The sequence below is a fragment of the Meriones unguiculatus genome, chromosome 2 (assembly GCF_030254825.1).
Source record: "Meriones unguiculatus strain TT.TT164.6M chromosome 2, Bangor_MerUng_6.1, whole genome shotgun sequence".
NCBI classification, from domain to species: Eukaryota; Metazoa; Chordata; class Mammalia; order Rodentia; family Muridae; genus Meriones; species Meriones unguiculatus.
Window position 1 is genome coordinate 125,305,065 of NC_083350.1, and position 19,687 is coordinate 125,324,751.

The 19,687-nt window shown below is 34.3% G+C and overlaps 1 protein-coding gene across 11 annotated transcripts in view; it reads right to left on the reverse strand.

The window, feature by feature from the left end:
- Window positions 1-19,687, reverse strand: part of Cnot2 (CCR4-NOT transcription complex subunit 2) — a 94,489-nt gene that overhangs the window by 13,523 nt on the left and 61,279 nt on the right. For 10 of the 11 annotated variants that reach the window (XM_060378083.1, XM_060378081.1, XM_060378090.1 and 7 more), the window contains 5 exons: window positions 17,493-17,559; window positions 7,087-7,234; window positions 6,270-6,452; window positions 3,993-4,072; window positions 1,448-1,573 (listed from right to left, as the gene is read on the reverse strand). In XM_060378083.1, coding sequence (XP_060234066.1) covers window positions 1,448-1,573; window positions 3,993-4,072; window positions 6,270-6,452; window positions 7,087-7,234; window positions 17,493-17,559 — 604 coding nt within the window. Of the gene's footprint in view, window positions 1-1,447; window positions 1,574-3,992; window positions 4,073-6,269; window positions 6,453-7,086; window positions 7,235-17,492; window positions 17,560-19,687 lie in introns of those variants that run through there. The other variant, XM_060378091.1, reaches the window with a different exon arrangement.

Here is a 19,687-nt window from a genome sequence, read left to right on the forward strand (position 1 = left end):
AATGCTGGCTTATAAGCTAGCCTTAAATATCTGACTAGATGCCATAAACACTAGTTAGGGGTCAAATGAAAATGAACATAATATTTAAAAGAATGTCAGTATTCTACTTAAAAGTAACTTACAGAGTGAGCAAATTGCAACCAATTATAAAACAATTCCACTTTATTTCTCATTTTCGTGGACTCCATGTTACAGATGTAAAACATGCAAGAACTGGGAAAAAAATCTTCCCACTATACTTGTCATTAGTCGGGCCCTTATTGGAGAACAAAATCCAGTTTGGGGCTCCACAATTCAAGAACGAAATGGAGAAACTAGAGATGGTCCAAGGAGAGCAACGGGAATGTTTAAAGGGATGGAAAAAAGGACCTATGAGGAAAGGTTAACAACATTAGCATCTGAAGTTAAGATTCAAGCAGCTAGGCACAACTGCCTGGGCAGGTCACACTGTTTTATTTTGGGAAAACAGATTTGGAAGGTTTAAGATATGATCAATAAAGTTTTTCCTCCTCACATTATTTTTATTCATAGTCAAAAAATACAGAACTTAAAACACCTGACTGATAATGGAAAAATGAGCTATATTTTTTAAATAGCTGATGAACAAACCATCTCATTACTGCCTTGACACTAGGCTCTAGCTTATTAGATCTCACCCATAAGAAACAATAATCTGATAGTAATAAGCATTGTATAGCTATGCTGATATAACAAAAGTTTTAATGTCTGAATTGCTATACTCTTACTGCCTATGGTTTTCCCTAACATTTTTATTCAGGCTCTGCTAGCTAGATCTCCTAATTTATTACAGACTGTAAAAAAGAGTGATTGGGGATATTGATGATGTATAAGAATCTATAAAAATACAAAGTCAGAAGCAGGGGTTCTCAAAGGCGACAAGCTTTTCAGGAGGGTATCTGTCAGGATCTAGAAGTACCACAATGCACAACAGAGTAGACGGTGTTGGCAGGTGTAGGCTAAAGCTGGAAGTGCTACTGAACACTCTATAAAAGTGTTCCTAGACTACTCTCCTTTTGAAGAGCGTTATCCAGCCCCAGTGTCAGTGTGAGCCTAAAAAATCTTCCTTTACAAAAATACCTTAATGTATAGTTATTATTAATCACCAGATACATTCGCTTCAATAATGTGGGGCAAACTAACAAAAGCCAAACCACAAAATTACCCACATGTAGTAAACTATAAGCATGAAGAACAGAAAAAACAACCTTTGAATAGTCAAGTATTTTAGGTTTCCATATAAACGTTTGCCACTCAACTTTGCTATTATGGAGGTATGAAAACAAAGACGAGTTTTCAAATATGAATCGACAAAATAACACTAACCTGGTTTGACAACATAAACACATTAAGAACATGCACACAAAGACATGCATGTGTGTATACATGACTGTAACCCTAAACTGCCAACACTAAAAATATTAATTACCGTAAGGAGCCCTTCCAGCCAAAGGGTTTATTAATGGAGTTGGGTTGCCACTTCCTTCCCTTCTATTTCGGTCTGCTAATGCTGGAAAATCTGAAAGGTCCAATCCTGTCACATTTTCACTGCCATCTAAATGATAAGAAATAATACTCATTACTGATTCCACAAACACAGACAATGAGATTATAAAAACCAAAATATCATTTGAAACAAGAGTGTCTTCTTCCTTAATAGTGCAGACTGGAGTAATAGGTGCATGACTGTGGTCATAGACACTGTGGCCTGATTCTGTGCCATACAATTATGTACCTAATAACTGAGAAAGGCAGTATACAGCAAGCATCTTAAAATACCCCATTCTAGAGATATAAAAATAAAGAGGGGGTGTATACTATTTCCCACTTTGCAAGAAGGCAATAAAACTTAAAGCTAGTTAGGGGACAAGAAGTAGACTGTTCAGCTATAACTGTTCTTTCCATTAAAACTGGATGGGGCAAAATCTGGATTATTTGACACTTCGACTGATATGATGATGACATTACCTCTTGCAAATGTCCAGAAAGACTTTGAGGCAAACAGCAGATAGAGAAGCCCTGAGGACTTCTGCCTTGTACACTTCAGTCTGAAGTGAAAATGTGTACACATGTATGTGTATGTTAGCTCCATGCAATGATGGACTCCTCCTATGTCTCAGGAGTAGGTGGGGAATATAGGAATGATCAAAACACAGAAGTTTATATTACCTGTTACACAGTAGGCGCTCAATAAATACAATGAATAAAGATTTATTTTATTTGTTTTAAATTAGACTGCTACGATTAGAAATAAACATTTAACCAAACTTCTCTATTTTGCCTATTGTTTTTCTCTCAGCCTTTTAATGTTCTTAACCTGAATTCTAATGATCTTAACCTACAATTAACCTAATTTCTACCTATAATTTACCCCATACTGTAATTTTCCTCTAATCTGTTTTGCCTTGTTTTATAAGCATATATACTTATTGGGCTGTTTTCCAATTAATTTTGATTTTTCTCAAAATTTTACAATTAAAAGAATCACAACTATTATCTTAAGACTAACTTTGTTGATTAAAAATAAAGGACTGTATTAATATACCAAGAATGGTGAAAATTTAAAACCGTAAGTATAAAGGTAAAGACAAACAATTTCATACAAATTATTTTTTTTAATTTATGAATTTTCCATTAAAATACAACATGGATAAAGCAAAAGAAGTTAAAATCTTATTTACTGTTTTAATTTATAAAATGACATCTCTCAAAATATATGATTAATTATAAGCTTTGCAAAGTAAAAATTAACTTTTAATGCAAATCCTTAGATATTTCCATATCCAATTTAAAACTGTCATTTATTAGGTGAGAAAATATTTTAACAAACAATTTATAATTTTCTCAAGCATAAACTCTTAGGGAAAGTCTTGACAATAATTTTTCCAGTATAAAACCTAAGAATCTAAACATTCTGAAACATCATAGCAGCATATAAAAACATCATTGAGTTAAAATGTTGAGAGGTAGCCTGACCTCACATATTAGGCATGAGAAAGTGTACACTTTAAAAGCAATGAAGTATACAACTTTGTTGTAAGAACTACAAAGTTGTTAGATTTTAAAGTCACACCAGAAAATTTTAATACTTAAATGCTTTAAATCTTCCATTTCTGTCAATGGTTTTAATCTTGGCTGATCCACCTCAGCTATTCAACAAACCATCAGACACTCAGAAGTTAAAAGCCTATAGCTACAGTAATGTTTCCTTTCACGTCTTTTCTCATGCATCATATGTATGTTCTACCTCTAAGCTGTTCCTTCAGCTGCCACTTCACATATATCCCGCCCAAAGACACTGTTTAATTCTGGCCCTACAATCACAGCAGCATCCCTTATTTTCTCATCATCAGAGGACCGAGAGGCAAAGCAAACCAACAATACCACTCCCTGTTCTCTTCTTGCTAAAGCAGTTGGTGAGAAAGACCAACAGATTTTACTTTTGCCAAAAATCAAATTAGTTTCCAGGTAGCTCAATCTTTTAATAAATAATAATGGATCAAAATTCGTAAGGATTAGATGTGAAAATTTTCATGAAAGCTATTTTTAAAAATGTTAAGTGCTTCCTATGTTTGACAGATTCTCTTTAATCTGAGTCTCTAAAATCGGAATGTTCTACCACCCAACCCAGTCTACACTATTGTTTTCTGTAACAGAGCTAAGTACAGAAAAAGTTTTAAAGAAAACAAAACAAAACCAAGATTCTGGGGCACAAATATTGTTAGTATTTACTCTCTTTAGATATTAAAAAATAACTGATGTTGCAATGCAAAATACTATATTATAAGGCCAACTAGGGAAAAAACATTTAAATTGCTCTCGTTTAGTTAAATCCTATCACTGACAGTTTTTCACTAAATACTATTTAAAACAAACAAAAAAAATCTTAATATTTAGAGACCAGTATGTTGAATGCTTGTATTGCAGAACTCTACTGTACTTTTATTAGGGTACTAGCTCCAGAGTACGCTTACCTGTTCCATTAAAAATGTTACTTGATAAGGAGTTATTCATTCCAAATGCCTGATTCCTGTTCATTCCAAATCCAGACATACTGGGTACATAGAAAATAATTTTAGATATACAGTAAGAACACTACCTTTGAGAGGAAGAAAAACAAAGTATATACTTTGGGTCTCCTCATATAAAACAACGTTTCAAAACCAATGATAATTTGAGAGTATAAACTTTATTTTAAAAAAAACTTCTCTAAAATTCTTCAATGAACAAGAAAGAATCAAACAGTTTAAGCAAGTTAATTTTCAAAACAAAAAGAAACTTACTTATAAATGTTGAGGAACAGAGATTAAGGGCACCAATTTCTGTCCTTGGTGTGCTACTTGCAGAATAAATACACCCATTTCAAGGGTAGGCAGGCAGGGTTCAGAACAACCTCTTGAACACCTGCTTTCTGCCCTGACTTGTACAGCTTCCTTTGTATGTAAGAAGACTTGTATGAGTTTTCTCTTTACAACCCCTGTCCTAGTCTGCGTCTTATCCATCCTTGTGCCTTCTCTGTGCATCCTTCTCTGCCCCTCAGCATTAAGATACACAAAGTACTCGATAAATGTTGAATTGACCTGAATTAAACTGACCATGTACTTTAAAAAATTGAATTCAGTGTTCTAAAACACATCATTCATATCAAAATATAGTTTAGCTTTCATCTATTTATCTGAAAAAAAATCTTCCTATAGTACTCCCAATGTTGAATTATAGTATAACTCAATTTCTGCAAATAATTACAAATAACTCTCCATTTTCTTTTTGTATAAATCTAAGCAAGAAAAGAAAAAGAAAGAAATTGTATTCAAAAGAAGAACAAATAATTAGGGATGTCAATAAAGATTATTAATGAAGATTCTACAAAGAAACTCTATCATTAAATAGCCTTCTCACAGGTTAGTATGCTGGTGCAGAGCAGGGCTAAGCATCTGAAGATGACAGCTATAACTTTTCTACCTAACTCAGCAGAACTAGCCACCTTCTGATAAGTTATGCAGCTAGTGGACCTACATTCCAGAGCAGAGTCAGTGAGTCAGCATAAACATCTTTCCTATTCCACTAGAGCTGTTGGTTGTATAGATACCCTCAAATACAGATTTAGTATTCAGTTAAAGCCATTTCATAATAAATACAAATACACTTTATCAGGAGTACACATAAGCAGGAATTAAGAATTTTATTACAGTGACACTTTTTATGCAAAGCATTTTCTGAATAATTAAAAATTTAAATTTAAGAATATATTTAACGAACAAACATGCAGGAAGATGCAATAAAGCCCAAGAAATAGACTTAAGAAACTATCAAAGATAACGGCTGTAATAACATGTTGCAAATAATCTTAAAAACTTAGCTAACATTATAGAAAATGTAGAGTCTATATAAAATAACCGGAGTTCATGAGATACAGGTTGAGCAGGGCCTGAGCAAAGAACCCACTGCAGTGCACATCTGACAAGAAAAAAACTAAGATGGACGTGATAGCAACAACTAAACGAAGGTTCTTTCATTGTATAGTTTTCCTTAAAAATTAAGCATAAACTTACACATAATATGTGACTGACAAGTAACTCAAACGTATATGTTGTTTTGCAAGAATGCTTTATATTTCATATAACTCTCACACTACCCAAGCAACTTCAATATATTAACAAAGTGAATCACTGTTCTTATAAAGTACATGCAATAGATAGTAGAAAACAGAAGGAAAAATACCAGCTTGTTCTTTAGTTTTGACTCTGTAGACATCAAATTTAAAAGAGCATTGCTTTAAAAGTCTTCACATTAATTGTGAACACTTTCCTTAGTAAGTACCCAAAGTATTTTAGCTCAGCAAGTTTCTAAACCATGCATACCTAAAGAATGGCAGTGATAAGCAAACATGTTTCTTCCAGTCACAGTCATAAACCCAGAACTCTTAGCATGTGGATGGATAAATTTTACTCAATAATGTAAGGACAAAACAATAAAAATGTTCCTGGTGACAACCCAAGAATATTCCCTTTTGAGTAATACATCAACAAAAAGATTTAACATGCTACATAACACAAAAGCATCTTTCTAAGAACATGTTGAGTCTGGGGAGGGTTAAGGATTATAATAGGTAACAACTTTGCTCACAGACATACAATAAAACACACCTATGAGACAGAAGCCACAACTCAAAAACAAGGTGTTGCATATGAAAAGGCAAACCTGAGGATACCCCAAGAGACAATTATATGCAGTATCAATAAACATCTTACCTGTTCACAGTAAAAGGCTGTCGAGAAGGCTGCTGCTTTGGCATACATATTATGCTTGGCGAGCTTCTGTTGGGGCTACCTAACCCTGAACTGCTCATGCTATTTGTCCTGCTAGGAATTCCAATGCCCTGACCAACCTGGGAGTGGTTCATCATATTCCTAGGATTCATAGGCAAAATACCCCTGAAAAAGAAGTCCATCATACTAAATAAGCTCTCTACAATCACTCATTAAAATTCTCTATAAATAAGCAATTGCTCTAACCCCTAGAATTTCAAATACACATTCCAGTTGTATTCCTAATATTATAGTGGAACTAAAAAAGGTGCCATCACAGATGAGAACTATTGGGACAACTATGATATAAATGTTTTCCACATATATATATATATAATAATTTCATTCAAAGTTCATGTTATTCTGTCTTCTTGATATTAATAATATACATAATCATGTTATCTGTTTAATTTGACTGTAACTAAACAATAGATGTGTGGTGAGGGAGCGAACAAGTAAGGAACACAGTTATCTGGGGAGTCATTTTAAATTGAACATCTTTGAGAAAGAGGTATATGGCTTTTGGTAAATGCTCCCCAAGAGGTGATTAAACCTTGATCCATTCAGATGATAACTAACATGGCTTCAAGACAAAAATACTATACTATACTTATGACTTTGCAATGAAATTAAATGAACATACGTATTGTTTTCTTAGTGCAAAGCACTGAACCAGAAAAATAGTTACCATATTAAAAAGTTAAATCTTCCTTAATCTACCAAATACATTCTGAAAATATTCTGGTCCGTCAATAAATACCTGCTTGGAGATGGAGGCGTGTGAAGTGACATTGTTGGTACCCCTGTTGTTGGCGTGACGTGGCTCGGTAACTGAGTGCCTTGTGATAAGCTGCGATTTAACTGAGGGGTATTGTTGCTCATCCCCCTCATTGGAAGGCCTAGTGCACCTAATAAAAAAATTCAGAAGAAGGAAATTCATTGCCATCAGGAATGAAATTGGTATCCATCTTCTGGAGTTGGCAATTTGAAACATATTAATATGACTTATTATTCAACTCACTGCAAATGGACTGTGATTTTTAAAGAAAGTTCTAGCCTGAAATTAGTATTTTGATTATCTTTTTGTATTTTTCATATTATTTTTTTACAATAAGCTATGTTGATAGTTATACCAAGTAAGATGTTACATAATACAAATGGATCTTGTTCTCAAATTCATTAAGGGCATATGTGTGAAATTGGCACATGCAAATATGCCTTTAATAAATTCTGAAATAATTGTGTATTTTGTTTTAATTTACAATTAATGTACATAGGAAAGACACTCATTCCCACTTTGTGATAGTATCTCTAATTTTATATAATCCTTTGTAAATGCATTTTAGAGAAAGTCTATTACTAATACATATTTTGCAACATTACAATTTTTACAATCCCAACATATAATATTTAGCAATTATGAAAAAGAAAACCCTAATCTGATATCGGTCTGACTACAAAACTGAAATGATTTAAAAATATTTCAAAGTACAAAGACCCTAAATTTCTCTAGCACATCTGGGGCTAGATACAGGAATAGGCATGCTTCATATGTGTACTTTTTAAGACTACGAGGTTTGCCATTCAGGTATAACATTCAAGAGTACTAATCAAATTGGACATTCTTTTTTTAAAATGTCTGACACACTATTTTCAGATGGTTAGTTTAGATTTAGAATGGAGAGTTAACATTCTATACACGTGTATCTTTCTTTTGTCTCTCAAAGGTGTACAATGTCATTTATGTTGCCATCCTGTCTATGAATGCCTCATTTCCTCCCTCATTCTGACCCATGTGATTTAGTGCTTTGTTTTTGGCCTGCTGACTGTTGACACACTGGTCAACCAAATTTATTTTAAACTGGAAGTTAAAAAAAAAAGCAACATAACTGATCAGAAAATAATGACTTTAGTTCTGGGGATTTAAAATATATTTTTTCCCTTCTGGTTTCAGTTTTGGGTCTAAGCATTTCAAAGATCTAAAGAGCCTGAGCTTATGCCTTTCACATAAATAAAATACTACATATACTATAGTTTCTCTCAGTCTATGTCTTTCATGTAAGTATAAGACTACATAAACTGTATAGTCTCTCAAACATGAGCAAAATTCGTATTTTGGCATAACTATGTGCTCACAGAAACTCCACTAATAGCTACCTGAAAATTGTCAGCCTTGGAATTTCTTTAAGATACTTGGAAGGAAACTGACCTAAAGTGTATATTGTTAATCTATTTTATGTGTCTAGACACCGTATATTGTGACTTTAGAAATGCTACTGCCTACTAACATTTTCTCTAAATATATAATAAGGAAGAAATGAGATTAAGATTCAGCCCAAGATTCCTCCAGAAGAAATCAGTCTTTCCCTCCCTCAATCATACAGTTTTTCTATAGGTCCTATGGGTGGGTCCATCAAACTTTCAAAATGGTAATTTTCCTAATACACATTTTCTGGGTGCCTAGTATGTGGCAAACACTAAATAAGCTGCTAGGAAAATAAACAGTAAGACAGGAAAGGCTTTACTAACCTAAGGTGGTTAATCTCCACTTCTAAACAGTTTCTTAAAGTCTGTTCTAGCAGAAAACTTCCAACAGGAGTATATTTTGCCAGTGACTCATTCCTAAAGTTGTACACTTTCAAATGTTAAAGATCACCTATTCTGTCTACATTTTACAGATAAGAAATCTGATCCCCAGATAAGTTAACTGACTTCTTTGAGGTGACAGAAAAGTTGGGCTAGGATCTGGATTTCTGAACTCCTAGTGTTTTTGGAGGGCAGTACTATGAAAGGCAGAAACAACGGTGCTCACAACGTAGTGCCTAATAACACCCTTCATCTATTTCTTCCTCCAGCCTACTCTTGGATGTGTTTCTACCTGTTGGATATCTATCGATCTCCTATGCATCCACCCATCTATCCATCCATACTAAATTTCTATCTCTTCTCTCCTCTTCCATCCTATTCTCATTCGTTTTAATGCTTCTCCATTTTCTCTCTAGTTTCACCTTTCCTTTCCTTTTCATTCTCCTTACACTTATCACTCAGTAGAAGTCACACATTCTCCAAAATTCACTATCTTTTTTTGCCCCTTTAAAGTGGGTCCTACAAAAGACATTTTTTTTTGTCTATAGTAACTTACCCTATGTGTATTTTTCTGTCTGTGTAAAAAATAATTCTAACTTTAAAACTATTTTAAATATTGTACATAATCTGAATGTTGGCAAAAAAAAAAAAATACTGTCCAAGAAAATAAAAATGGGTAAGACTTTACTCAAAGAGTGGAAGTAAAGGAAGTAAAGAAGTAGAGGAAGAGAATGTGAAGTAAAGAAAATGTTTGAATTTTAGCCTCCAAATTCATCTTGGTTAACCAAAGCTAAAACATCTAACACATTTAACTCATTTTGTTGAAATGTTTATGAAAGATGAAAAATACATACTATAAACTGTATCACCAATTCTTAAATATTTAAGTGTTATCTGAAGTTTGACTTAAAAACTGAAGTTCTTTAAAACAGAATAACAGCACTAAATAAAAGCCTACAGAGATTTATTTTTAGGAGATAAAATATACTAAGTAATTACTTTTAAGCTACTTGAGTTGAACTATGGTTAACTGGATAGATTAAGGGGGGAGAGAAAATTTAATCTTCTAATTATAAATAATAACAAAGTCATCTCTAAAATATCAGGACAAGACCAGAACATACAAGCTACAAAAAGAAAAACCTCAAGTGAGTGTTGGTGGTGGCATACAAGAACTAGGAAAGGTAAAAGTAGAAGTAAGTGCACATGAGCTTGAGAGTGAGTGTCTGGGAAGGTACAATGACCACTCAAGTATCACTTCTTTTTTTCTTGAACAATTTTATAAGAAAGACAGTTATTCTTTTATCCCAACTTTTACACACAAGGAATGAAAAAGCAAAAATCAATTAAAAAGGATAAGGTTCTAAATCGACCTTTTATTTCAGGATGACTCCATGTATATATTCTAAATAAATTCCTACCCCTTATTTGATAAGCTGTTGAACAAATATTGAATTAAATTCTCCATGGATCCTTTTTTCAAAAATCCTTAAAAAAAAAAAAAAAAAAAAAGACTTAAGCTATTCCAAGGGGTTTGTGACAAGCCCAGTGGGTACAGGTGTCCCCAGGCCTGAGACTCTGACCCAGGTTTTATCTCTAGAATTTAACTGGTAGAAAGAACTATCTTTCCCAAGTTGTCCTCCATGTGTGCACCATGGCCCACATGTGACCCAATCCCAAGAATGCACACATACAACGTGTTTAATTAATGAAAAAATTTAAGTAGTCCATAAACTTTTTTTTTTAAGAGCAGAGGCACACCAGCATCTTAAACACTTAGAGCAAGTTGCACCATCTAGAGCAGCCCTTGCTAGAGGTAAGTGGTAGGGGAAGTTCAGCTATGGCATCAAACGCCTGACTACAGCACCTATGTGAGGCCTTGAAAGTTTCTACCAAGGATCTAGATTTCTGTAGAAATTCACTGTCATGTTCAAACTAACAAAAGATACAGTGTGAAGTGATGCTTGATCACCATAACTTCTTTAGCCACAACCTACCCTACATATAAGTTTGTAGGTAAAATTATTTCATTCTGCTATTTCCTTCCTAAAATGAAATCAGAAACAATAACAACAAATTTCTGAGATCAACCAAGTTATACATTAAGAATTAAAAGCAGCTGTTAAACTGCTTACTTAACACCACAGCAGCAGAGCTGGAGAGAGCACTCAGGTTACGAGCACTGACTGCTCTCAGAGAGGAACTAAGTTGTGTTCTGAGCACCCACAATCAGGAGGCTACACCCACCTGTAAGTCCAACTTAGATGTGACACCCTCTGGCCTCCTACACACATGCAGGTGCACATAAACTTACCAACACACAAGTGTATACATAAAAAACTAAAGTATTTTATAAAACAGATCACAAGCAACAAAGCAGGAAGGTATCAATCCAGTTTCTGAATCCTACTTCAAAGTCCTTTCACAATTAACATTACTTGCCACTTTTTTAGAGTAAGTTGCTAACTTTGTTGCGTCGTAGAAATTGTGACTTGAGTTTGGGTAATTCACGGGTAGTAGTAGCTTTATTCTAAACCACTAGTGTTTCTCAAACTTCCTAATACTGTGACCCTTTAATACTGTTCCTCATGTTGTGGTGACCCCCAACAGTAAAATTATTTTCATTTCTACTTTGTAGCTGTAATTTTGCTACTATTGTGAATCCTAACGTAAATATCTGACATGTAGGATATCTAATATGCGACCCCTGTGACAGGGCCATTCAACCCCAAAGGAGTCGTGACCCGCAGGCCGAGTACTGCCCTAAACCATCCAGTACAGCCAGGTTTGGGGAGCCACTATTCTGTATTACTAGGTATGACCACAACTTGATCTTTAGAACTCTGTCAGGGCTCCCAAACAGAAAGTTTTTCTAACCTTAATTAACATTTCATTGCTTTCATACTCTATGTATGATTAATAATCTTCCTTCCTTCCCCCCTCTTCTCTTCAAATGTGTCCCTAGAACTTCACTATTCATACCATCCTCTCACTAAGAATGTCTTCCCTTCTCTTTCACCACAGGGATCAAGATTATTAAAATGCATACACAAATTCTAAGGATTAAGTGAGTCACTGTGTTTGAGTGCAGGCACAATAACTTAGTCAATTTGGGATTAGAAAAGGTCTCCTGGAGACTGTATGAATGCAATAATGATCATGATTTATACAGGTAGATTAGATGGTGGCAGGAGAATTACAAAATCAGGTGGCTATAGACAGTTGAGTCTGAGAGAAGACAAGCTGTACGAAAATGCAGACAGGTGAGCAAGGTAAATGGTGCTGCTTTAGTCTCTGGTGTTCAGGAGGACTAGAAAACAGGATCTCAAAACAAGGAGAGCATGCCTTACCAAGTCTAAGCATGTATCAGATGGGAAATACGGATGGAACAAACTGCTTTCAAAACTAGCTACAAGCTGTTGAGAACCACAGAGAATATCAGACAAAGGAGCTCTGAGGGACCATTTCCCATGGCGCAGCACTGTACATTTCCCCGAGCAAACTTTGTATTCTTCCTCAAACTAAATTTCCAGTGTAAGTTATTAGCATCCATTCACAAAATGATACAGGTCTCAAATCTTCCTAATATGTTAATTTCCCTGCCCTAAACATATATGTTGTATAAATTTATATATACATTTATATAAAATATATATTTCCAAAATATCCCAAATATGACTAATTCTCAATCACTAATCCAATTTTCATGCTTAAAATACTGAGTCTTGCCTCTTAGTCCTTCCCCATTCAGTCCACTTTCTTCAAAGCAAAGTGATGGCTAGACATGAGATGGCATCATAAAACCTTTGCTAGTACAATTAGAACATATTCAAATTACTATCTTATTGTGCAAGTGTAAGTCTGTGTATATACAGGTCAAAGGGCAACTTGTTAGGAATCTGTTTTCCCTCCATCAGGTGAGTTCTAGGGATAGAACTCAGGTCACCAGGCTTTGCAGCATTTGCCTTTACACACAAAGCACCACATGGGCTGGATTCTTTATTCCTTAAAAAAATTTTTTTAATGTGTATGGTCGCTTTGCTACCCATATGTCTGTATACCGCATGTATGCTTGGCTCCCAAGGAGGCCAGAAGAGAATGTCAGATTCTCTGGAATCACAGACACAGATGGTTGTAATCTGCCACATGGGTGCTGGGAACCAAATCTGGAGGGTCTACTAAAATAGCCAGTGTTCTTTATGTCTGGGCCATCTCTCCAGCCAATCTTAATTCTTTAAGGAATATTTACGAGAATAGATAGCCATTCTTTCAGCGATCTCTTCTCACTGTTCTTTTGTCATTAAGTGACTTACTAGGTCTTCCAGGCTTTCCTGTACTCAAAAGGCTCCCTCAAGGCCATTCCTGGGACTACTGTGCTCACACTCAGTTTTCCATCTTAAATTTTAATTTCTGAGAGATAGTACAGGCTTTCTGCTTGATTTATGAAAAATATGAACTCCATCCTCATCTCATTAGCTTGACTTAATTTTTGTACTACTAATTACTAGAACTGCAATATTTCCTTAGTTGCCTGCATAATTATTCTGTTTCCTTCCATTAAACATAGGCACTGTGAAAAGTAGAAATGCTGTTACTTGTTATATTCTTGCTTAGATCTTGTAATATAACCATATTCAGGGCAGCACTCAATAAATACATGAATAAATCCCATCACACTGTCTTCAGAAGACAGTCCTGTATATCCTTGTATCTGTAGATTCAACAGTAGTAGTTTTTATGCAAATAACTCACTGGAGGTCATGATTTCAGCTTTCAGGTTTCAAAAACTGCTCTAAGCTTATATTCAGAGTACCACTGCTACAAAGTAACTTAATTCTGTCTCCATTACTTGCTATCTACAAGATCTGACAAGTTTCTTAACATCTCATGGAGTTGTGAAGATTAACACATGGTAAATCCTGAAATACCAGGTTTCCCTCAATCTTTAATGTGTGCATGGCAGTTGATGAAGCCAACAAATGATCTTAATGGTGAAGAAAATATAACAGTTTAATGAAGTGACAGTTTCCACTGGAAATTTTGATGATTTAAATTTGATCTCTAAGCCATAGAAAAGGGATAATTATATTATTAGCTGAACTCAATCAACAAGCAACAAGTTCCCTATTCCCTGCACTGTTTCATCATAAGCTATCTAAGGGCTTATACCATTAGCATACATGAACTTATCTTCCTTGTTATGTAACAGCAAATATCTGAGTGCTTCCCATAAACGCAGTCCTACTGACACACAGATAGCCAAGACACAGTAAAGAACTGCTACAGCAGCTCTGTGGCCTGCCTGCTGGACAGTATGCACAGAGCATAAAGGAGAATCTACATACATCTCTAATTCCTTGAGATCCATTCAGCAGAAACAACAAGCATAAGCATGTCAAATTCGATTCTTAAAGCAACTGCAAGTTACTTTTCCTGTGCCTCACGATGTCAATATCATCACTTTTATGCTTTGTCAATTATACTCTCTTATTTTACAAAGTAAACTACGCTCACAGGTGACTATCAGTTAAAGAATTAGATAGACTACTATGACACCACTCACAAGCCAGGAGTCTAATCCTAAAATCTACTTCTTTTTTCAATGGCTGATCGAAGCCTTTTGCAATCGAGACACAGCTAGTTAACTAACTGCTTACATATAATACACACATTAGAAGGCACCAGATAAAGCTTCCTTTTTCTACACTTAACAAGATTGTAAACACTTACTGCTGAGTTCGGAAAGGCTGCTCCAACTCTACAACTACTTCACTTCAACACAATGAAGACCTAGGAGAAACAGATTCCTGGTTCTCTGTCCATTTCAGTCCAGCATACAGTTTCACAGAGCCCACGAGCATGTAAGGCTGTAAGGCTGTCTCAGACCTCATGAACACACTCAGAAGGTAAGTCGAGAACACCATGCAACTTAAATACAGCATGCTTCCTGGCTACTAGAGTTATCAACTGCTGAGCAATATCCACACAAACCCCTGGGTGAAGTCATGAATTTAGATATAATCATTTTACACTAGGGCCTGAAATCATACAATCCTCTCTCTAACCCAGTATTTTCTGGATACCTCATATGCTTATTATAAAATCACTTGTATCCCAATCTGGCAAAATGTAGACTCAAACATCCTGCATCCACTCCAAGAGGGCCCCCACCCAGGTGCTTAATTTCACCAGGAAAAAGGACCATTTTCTTTCAGAAAGAAAGAAAGAAACAAAGAAAAGGAAGGAAGGAAGGAAGGAAGGAAGGAAGGAAGGAAGGAAGGAAGGAAGGAAGGAAGGAAGGAAGGAAGGAACGAAAGAACGAACGAACGAAAGAAAGAAAGAACGAACGAACGAACGAAAGAAAGAACGAACAAAAGAAAGAAAGAACGAAAGAAAGAACGAAAGAAAGAAAGAAAGAAAGAAAGAAAGAAAGAAAGAAAGAAAGAAATGAAACGAAAAGAAAAGAAAAAAGGAAAAAGGAAAGAAAAGGAAAGGAAAAAATGAAAAATAAAAACAAACCACAGTAACCCTATCATGTTGAAAGCACAGGCAAAAGGATCTGAGTTCCTGACTAGAATGCCTACATACTAAGACTGTTGAACCACAGACACAAAGACCACAGACACAAAGACAAACAATCAACAACAACAAAAACCCAGAGAGAGCATAAATAGCATAAATCACTAATGAACTTTATAAAATATAAATACAGAGTTAACGATGGTACTTAACAGACTAAGGTGAAAAGGAACTTCAAGTTCTACCACTCTCAGTGTATACTTATAAATTTCCACAAGAATAACATCTCCACTCTCACTAACCTTCACTAAAGTCAGATTCTCAAATTTTAACATGCAGAAGTAAAACTGTGACCTCTCAAGCCTCAAACTGTAGCTTGTGTTCTCTTGTCTGATAATGTTTCTTCAGAATACCTACTACTAAAACTTTATCAAATATAGCCACTTTTTTTAAGTCCAAGTCCAACAAAAAATGTTTGTCATACATGGCTTCTTTTAAAACTAGTATCTTTAAGATTTTTTTTCTAAGAAAAACAATTTGTTCATTCATCAATCTTTGTATGTCCTTCACATCAAACAAAGCAAATTAAAGAAAATTGGAAGTCAATGTCTGACTTGTCAAGGTTATTATTACCTTCCAAACCAAATCCATCCCCAAAGCAAAGTCACATTTGCAGCTTAAGAAAACTTAAAAGTCTGGTAACAATCACCAGTACAAAACAACCTCACTTTTTCAGACATTTTTTATCCATTGTATGTCTTCTTTCTATTATGATAAACTGTGGCTTTCTTTGTTTGTTTCTTTTTTTAATAGGCCTATGTAGCCCCTGTTCTGAACTAGAAGAGAGCTTCAAATAGCTAGGTTTTTCTACAGGGAGGTTTTGCAAAGGGGTAAAAGTCATCCCACATAAGCTAACAAGAAAATAATGTATATCTATAAATTGCCTGAGCAGGTTGAGATAAACATCTGCAGATAATAAGAAACTCCACTTTTCATAAAGTCTTTAAAGCATGTTCTTCCTTAAGTATGAATATTTAGTAATTCTGTATTTGAAAACTGTTTTATAGTAAAGAGGAAAACTGTAAGAGACAAAAACAAACAAACAAAACACAAACCAATGTTTTTCTATACAATATCAAGTGGCCCCAACCCGCTGCCAGACTGGGAACTCAAAGCACTGTGAAGTGGTGTGACACACTGTCCTGGCACTAATCAAAAACTGCTTCTCCTCATACGGGTAACCTCTGATTCCTGCTTGAAACTGACTGAGACAGTGATCAGAAACTCTCTTCCAGTGACTCCTAACACTTTATCCCGGCCTCCATTCACAACAGTAACAAGAAATCAGTAGATTATTTATACTAACAAAAATAAAATTTTATGAATATGTAACATTTTGGAAATTTAGTTTAAAAAAACATTAAAATATTTTATAATTTAGTTTTATAAATTTTCTTTAATGGAATATAGCTAAAATTTATTGAGCGCTTACTATGCGCCAGGCACTGTGCTAAGCGCTTTAAAAGTACTATAATACTTTATAAAACAAAACCTTACATAAGGAAAAAATAAAACTAAACTATGAGTAAAAAATTTAGGTGGCACAACCAGAACAAAACCAAATTAATATTTTGTACAATAAATAATTAATATTTTCTACTAAATGAAAACTATCTCACAGAGTGCTGCTGAATAATGAGCTCATAGCAATAGACCAAAATCTAAACAACACAGTAAATCAATAAGGGTAAATTCTTTAACTTCCTCCAACTAAAACAAAAAATATTATTACTTTTTATTGCTTAGCAAATTTTCAAAAAACTGCAAAAGACATATATGTATATACATGTCAAAATAAACAACAACATATGCTATATCCAAGAAATAACAAATTTAGAGTTAGTAAGGTCCAACATAATGAGGCTTACTACACAAGTAAAATATAACTGAAAATTAACTACCTTCTTTTAAGCCCTATATTAAACCCACATAGGTAGAATTGATTGTTTTTTACTTTTTTCTTAAATATAAATTATTCCAGAATAAATACAAAATTCTTACTTTGTTGCCCGTATAAACTTGCCCCAAATTGAGACAGCTGACCTGATGTAGATGGTGATGCCAGCATCTAGAAACAAATTAATTACATTAGAGCATAAAGAAAGAGCATTGCAGTTACATCTTACAAGTCTATATTTCATTCCATAAATGTAAGACTCAATCCATGTCCTCATTCTTCAACATAAGCAACTATATACTACTCCCCCATTTCTTACAAAGTCTAATACAACCACATGAAACCAAACTGTACAAGAAATAATTAATAGTATGAGGGTTTAAGTTACACTAAAGTATAACACCACTATTACTTCATTAAAAATAGGCTACTGACAAAAACACAAAGCTAAAATCTCAAAATCGGCTTTATTAATTATTGTGATATTGATTTTAGTCTACACATTAAAACAAATTCTAAATTCAGCCTATCATCAAAATAAAAGTTTGTACTTTATGATTTTTATATTCACACAGCTATACAAGTAGAGAAAAAAAATCAGCAAAAGACAAGAAAAAATACAAACAAAAGCACAGACGTGGTATCTGATTTATCCGGTTTCTTAGTGAGTGATGCTGACTTTATGGCATCTGCTGTACGATGTCTCTGAGTTTACTAGAATAATGTCTTATTTTCCTGAGAGGATATAAATTCTTTAAAGATATGTTACATTCACAGAAAACACTGTTTCATTCTGTATTTCTTTAGACAGAGATACAGAAGTGTCGTTTGTAAAACAGATATTTAAACTGAATAAGGGAGGACACGTATGCAGATGTTTCAATATTAAATCTTATACCACCATAAAAACATTTAAAGTAAGTACACCATGGGCCATGACATCAAGACTGGCTTATAATCAAGTGGGAAAAGAGACAGAATTATGCAGTCACATTCCAGGGTGATACAGCACATGCAAGCAGACCAGCACTGGAAAAACACCACTCAATTTCTATAGTTAACAGCTGATGAAGCTACACAAGAGGCATCTTCTAGGCCAATAATATAAAGTTAATGTTAATATTAGGTTAACATGTATCAAATATCAAAGCACGTGATAAATAGTAGTGACTAAGTACAAAGGAGAGAAAGGTTAGTCCTATTGAAAAATATATATTAAAAAAAAAAAACAGGAAATAAAAAATGTTGGAGGCAAGAACCAAAGACCTTTAATGTTAAACAAAGAATACCTACCAACTATAACAATAAAAAAAAGTATTAAGCAAAAAAATGGCAAGATTGAAGTATGTGCTTTAGGAAGGTAATTAAACAACTGGATGAAAATGGTAAGATGGCAAAGAAGGAACTACAAAACAAGAAACAAGGAACTACAAAAAGACATTATAGTTACAGGAGCCATAGTATTTTGATTTTGTAGTTAGTAGCTGGGATATAAAAGGGGGGGGGAACTGCTGAGAGGGGGCCACAGAGGACAAGGATGTTCCCTGGTTCTAGAGGAGAAAAATGTAACCCTTAGGCAAAGACATGCTATTTCACTTACTCTAAAGTTTACAAACTATATATGAGAGCTGCTTTAAAGCAATGGTGCACATCAGACCTAGAGAGAGAAGGGTGAATTATCCATCACTCCAAAAACCATCAATACTTAGAACAAAATTATTAATTTCCCAATGAAGTGCACGTGTATTTGTGTGTGTGTATCCTAGACAATCGTATTAACACTAAAACTACATAACCTTTATCAATCAGGTTAAAACACAACCAAATTCTTTTGTTAGAGACTGCAGTCACTACTGCTAACATATTTAACTATATATATTAACTATATCTTCACTATAAATACTATAGTTATAATATATAACTATAAATATTTTATATACATTAAAAGTTCATTTCTGCTAACTGAGTGAGATGTATAAGTTTTTAATAAACTTGTAGCTGGTGACAAAAGGGCTATATAAACAGTTAAGAATCATGACTTTGACCATTATTACCTATAAAACAAAGAATAGAAAAGCTTTCAGAGGTTTCACATATAAGACATTGGCCAATATGAAGACACAATTTACAATGAAAATTAATATCTTCAAGTGGACATCTTAAATGATACCTGCCTAAAAACGCATACTTACTGAATACTTAATGCCAAGAAACAGATATTTTAGTATACTTTCTCACAAAGGTTAGAAATAGATAAGTAAATTACACATGTGCTAAGCCCTAAGCACTGAAAAAGTGA